General features: G+C 41.8%; 1 protein-coding gene across 1 annotated transcript; it reads right to left on the reverse strand.

Annotated features, from left to right (window-relative positions):
* Window positions 1–276: 276 nt before the first annotated feature.
* On the reverse strand, window positions 277–4,044 carry tspan37 (tetraspanin 37). Its single transcript, XM_067243610.1, has 7 exons — window positions 3,790–4,044; window positions 3,020–3,211; window positions 2,608–2,682; window positions 2,426–2,524; window positions 1,026–1,178; window positions 687–770; window positions 277–503 (listed from the first exon to the last, which is right to left on the reverse strand). The coding sequence occupies exons 1-7, from the start codon at window positions 3,847–3,849 to the stop codon at window positions 426–428; spliced, it is 741 nt and encodes a 246-aa protein (XP_067099711.1). The 5' UTR covers window positions 3,850–4,044; the 3' UTR covers window positions 277–425.
* Window positions 4,045–4,284: the final 240 nt, after the last annotated feature.

Here is a 4,284-nt window from a genome sequence, read left to right on the forward strand (position 1 = left end):
CCCTAGCAAGTGTATGGCGAATACAGTTCCACGCCCACCAAGCCAGTCACATATTTTTCTTCTTCTTCCTTGATCGCAGCCAAAGTAAAGGTGCATACACCGCCATCTACTGTGAAGTGTTAGGCTCTTTCGAAATCTACGCACTCAAAACGTCTTGAGTTTATTCACGGGGGGGGGGGGGGGGGGGGGGGGTCTTTATTCATGTATCTCTTCTTAGCAACTAAAGGGATATTACAATGGATGATCAAGAAAAAAAAAGGATTGATTAAACTTGGAAAAATTATTTTAATTCTGATTGTTCAGCACTGTTAATACACATGATAGTTTGCTTTCCATATGTCCCTCCTATTGTGGGGAACGTAGATGTGTAGGACATGACAACAACTTAGATGAAGGAAATGTAAGTAGTCTGCGTTTCTCAGTCTTCAGTCTCTGTCCAGAATCCGATACTCCAGCAGTGGCTGATCCCGCATCAACTGGGCCACACTCACAAACCCAACAATCTAAGAAAGAAAGATTGATCAACAAACAGACACTGAGTAAATACAATATATTTCCCAACATTACTTTTGATAACCAGAGTTCTTAAATGGCTACACCATGGACTTGGTCTTGAATTAAGGTTTTAATCATTTAATTGACTGGCTCCAGGTTGTTGATTTTTGCGTTTAGTGGTGCATACCTACCTCCACCACTGCCACAGCTAGAGATGACCACATGATGAGGCTCAGTACAAACAGCAAGGCCTCCTCCAGCTTGATCTGGCAGCCCTGTGAGGAAGGAAGGAGAAACAGGGGTTAAGAGAGCGAGAGACAAATAAAGGCAATGAAAGTGAAGAAAAAAAGACAATGGAAAGTGGAGAGAAATAGTGCTGGGTGAGTTATACATAGTGAGCATGGTGATGGTGACGGTAATGTCGGTGGTGATGACAAGGGTTATCATTTAACTTGAAGTATATAACTAAACCCATGGCATGCATGTAACCATAAACACGATAGGTATTTGTAGTAGACGAGTGAGCTCACCTTCGGGTAGAGCTTCCATGGCTGGTCCAGGGTACCATTGCAGGTGAGGAAGGTGGAGTTGCAGCAGCTGTGTGGAACTCTGACCCCTCCACTGTGGTTAAACCAGGGCGTGGTCAGCCAGTCCTTGTAGTCATGGATACCACAGCACTGCAGCTAGGACAAGGAATATGAAACATTACCTTCCAAATGAAAACAATCAAGGCTTAAATGTAGCGGTATATTTTCAAAAGTCACACAGCGTCACGTTTGACGCTGTGTGGAATGAAGTGGCCACCTGGTGATTTGGGGTTGAGGTTTAGTTTCAGGCCTTGATCTGGTGTTTAGGGGTTAACATTTAAGTCCAGGTCTAGTGCTTAGGGGTTGAGGTTCAGTTTACAGTCTACATCTAGGTCAAGATCAAGGTTTAGATCCTATACTTGAGACCAATACTGCAAAGGGTCCTATACTACGCATGATTAGGGATAAGCGAGGCAACTTCAGGTTTAATGCTGGGTTTTCAGTGTCACAACAGTGGTTCACTTTTTACAGGAGTACATTGCCATGGCAATTTATGCTATACACCTAACCTGCTTCGGAGCAGATTATGTGTGAGATAACATATAAATACGTATATAAGCACCACCTCTAACCAATGACCAATATCATCCCTAATCAAAGAATGATTAACCCTTGTGTTATCTTCGGGTCATTCTGACCCATCAGTCATTGTGACCCACCGTCATATTGCGACAAATTTACCTCATACAAAAACAAAGTGAAGCATTTTCTTTTAACTGTCGGGCTGTCTCAGACCCCCCACATTGGAATGGTTAAAAGAAAATTATTTTTATTTGTTTTTGTATTGGGTAAAATTGGGTAAACACAACGATGGTTCGTTATGAACCTTTGGGTCATGTGACCCGAAGGCAGCACGAGGGTTAAAGCACTAAAGCCTTGTACTTGTTGACCAAATACAATCTACAGGTAAGCCCATTTACTGGTTTGAATTATATTCATATTTATATCACATTTGTTCTTTACTTGCTCCCATATTAACATTGCAGGGGTTGCAACTGAAAGGCAAAAATGGTCTTACAAGCTGCATGAAAACATCTTAGCAATGAATTACTTTTATGGAATACAGAACTGTAATTATAGTCAGACCCACGTGTTCCTTATTGATGGGGCAGTAATCTAGATAAGCCTATTTACTTACATATTCACACAGTCTGCAATTTTTGCCAGCTTTCCTTCTAAACACTGCCCCATTTATGTGAACATGCTTAAAGCTAGATTGAGAAAACCATGGTTAACTTGTGATGATAACCATCGTTGTGATACTGGTTATGCATGATTGTTAGGCTTAGTGGAGCCAATTAAGGTAGCAAATATCCTGGGTATGTTGAACTTGGCAGGACTACCTCATCCTGTGTGGCATCCACAGCATTGGAGTCTAGGTCCTGACTGCTGCCTGTGTATCTCTGAAACACACTTCTGAAAGGAGCCAGTTCTGAATGCACCTGAAAACACACACACACAATTATGCTACCATATAATACTGTGATAAAGGGTGTGAGTATTAGCTTTGTCTGTATTGCCGTACCTGTCCGATGTTGAAATATGCCAGTGCAGCAGCAGTAGCCTCAAGGCACAACACTATGACCAAAACGTAGACAAACTGGGGAAGGAAACACATCAGAAAAATGTGTGCACATACACACACGCATTGATACACACCACACTCACTCACACAGATCCAAACCAAACACACGTACACACACACACACACACATCCAATCTACACCTACCCACATCCACAAACCCATAGGGTAGCCATGAGCCTTGGCCCCCTCATTGTCATGTCCGGCCCCCCAGATTTCTGATTGCTTCCAATAAAAAAGGAATATAGTATATATATATATATACATATATATATATTTTTTATCTGGCTACGCTACTGCCACAAACGGAAATACACACCAACCTCGTATCCACACACACAGGCACTATCTTACCACTGCTTGAAGCCATACTGACTCTCTCATAGACACCCAGCATCCCAAGCCTCCACTGGCCAATAGGCATGCGGCACTGGCGAGAGAAAGGACTCCTGGGAGGATGATGTACATGTGAGAGAAGAAAAGTCCGTTCTGGTTGTAGTTTAACAGCAGGTAAACCCCACTCAGGCCCACCACCAAAGCAACCAACTGAGAGAGGGGACAAGGAATTGATGAACGTTTAAAAACCAGGAATGGAGGAAAATGTAAAACCATTATCCTTTTCTAAAGATTGATGTGCGCGCTGTCTGGTGTGAGAGACAAATCCCAACTTTCTGTGTATGTGTTTGTGCAGTGGACAGTATTGTAAACTTAAACTACTTAGACCCACTCACTGAACTCAAGTAAGCCAGAGAGAGAGAGAGAGAGAGAGAGAGAGAGAGAGAGAGAGAGAGAGAGAGAGAGAGAGAGAGAGAGAGAGAGAGAGAGAGAGAGAGAGAGAGAGAGAGAGAGAGGGAACAAGAGAGTCACGTGAACTCAGCAGTATGTAGGCAATTAATCTGCAACAACTTGAAAGAACTATAAATTGGACACACATGCATAAAATAATTAATAACTAAAATTCTGATAGTAAAAAGTAGTCTAATTTTTGGATATGGGGACGATTTTGAGTGCACGCATAACGTCTCATTAAACTTCTGTAGTAAAACACAACTTCCGTTACTAATTTCATTTTACTGTTATAAAAACACAGACTACTACGCATTAATCACCAATACATATCTTACCCAAAGAAGCTGGCATGTAATCTGAAGAACTATTTTAAATGCTCTCATGTTTTCGCTCATGTTTCGCAGTCACGCATTTGACATTGACCAAGATAAAAACTGAAGTTGATCACTTAATAGAAATATAATAGGCTACGGGGGTACGAACTGACAATACAAACGGTAACATTCTGTGTTTTAAATATCCGATCACAAAATCTCGTCAAATTATTTACGAAGCTGTCAGACTGACAGTAGCGAAACAACTGATCTCAGTAAAAAAAAAGTGATGCGCTCGAAAAGCGGAAATACCGGTTTGGGTGTGTGGCAGGCTAACAAAAAGATAGAAGTACATTTCCTTTAAAGCGTTTCATCATGTAACATCAGAGAATAGGTGCATTCGACATGGACTGCGGCTGCATGAAACGACCGGCGAGAGTAGCCGCTTGCAATCGGGGAGGAGTTAAAAACGGCTCTGTGAAGTCGGACATTCCTTTTTATTTATTTATTATTAAT

Source organism: Osmerus mordax, chromosome 9, assembly GCF_038355195.1.
Source record: "Osmerus mordax isolate fOsmMor3 chromosome 9, fOsmMor3.pri, whole genome shotgun sequence".
NCBI lineage: Eukaryota > Metazoa > Chordata > Actinopteri > Osmeriformes > Osmeridae > Osmerus > Osmerus mordax.

What these genes read in the sequence shown, in the direction of transcription:
- tspan37 (XM_067243610.1), bottom strand. Translation starts at nt 3,849, where the DNA reads ATGAGCGAAAACATGAGAGCATTTAAAATAGTTCTTCAGATTACATGC. An exon ending in CATATTTCAACATCGGACAG is followed by an intron (nt 2,525 to 2,607) that starts GTACGGCAATAC and finishes GTGTGTTTTCAG; the next exon opens with GTGCATTCAGAACTGGCTCC. An exon ending in TAGCTGTGGCAGTGGTGGAG is followed by an intron (nt 504 to 686) that starts GTAGGTATGCAC and finishes TTTCTTTCTTAG; the next exon opens with ATTGTTGGGTTTGTGAGTGT.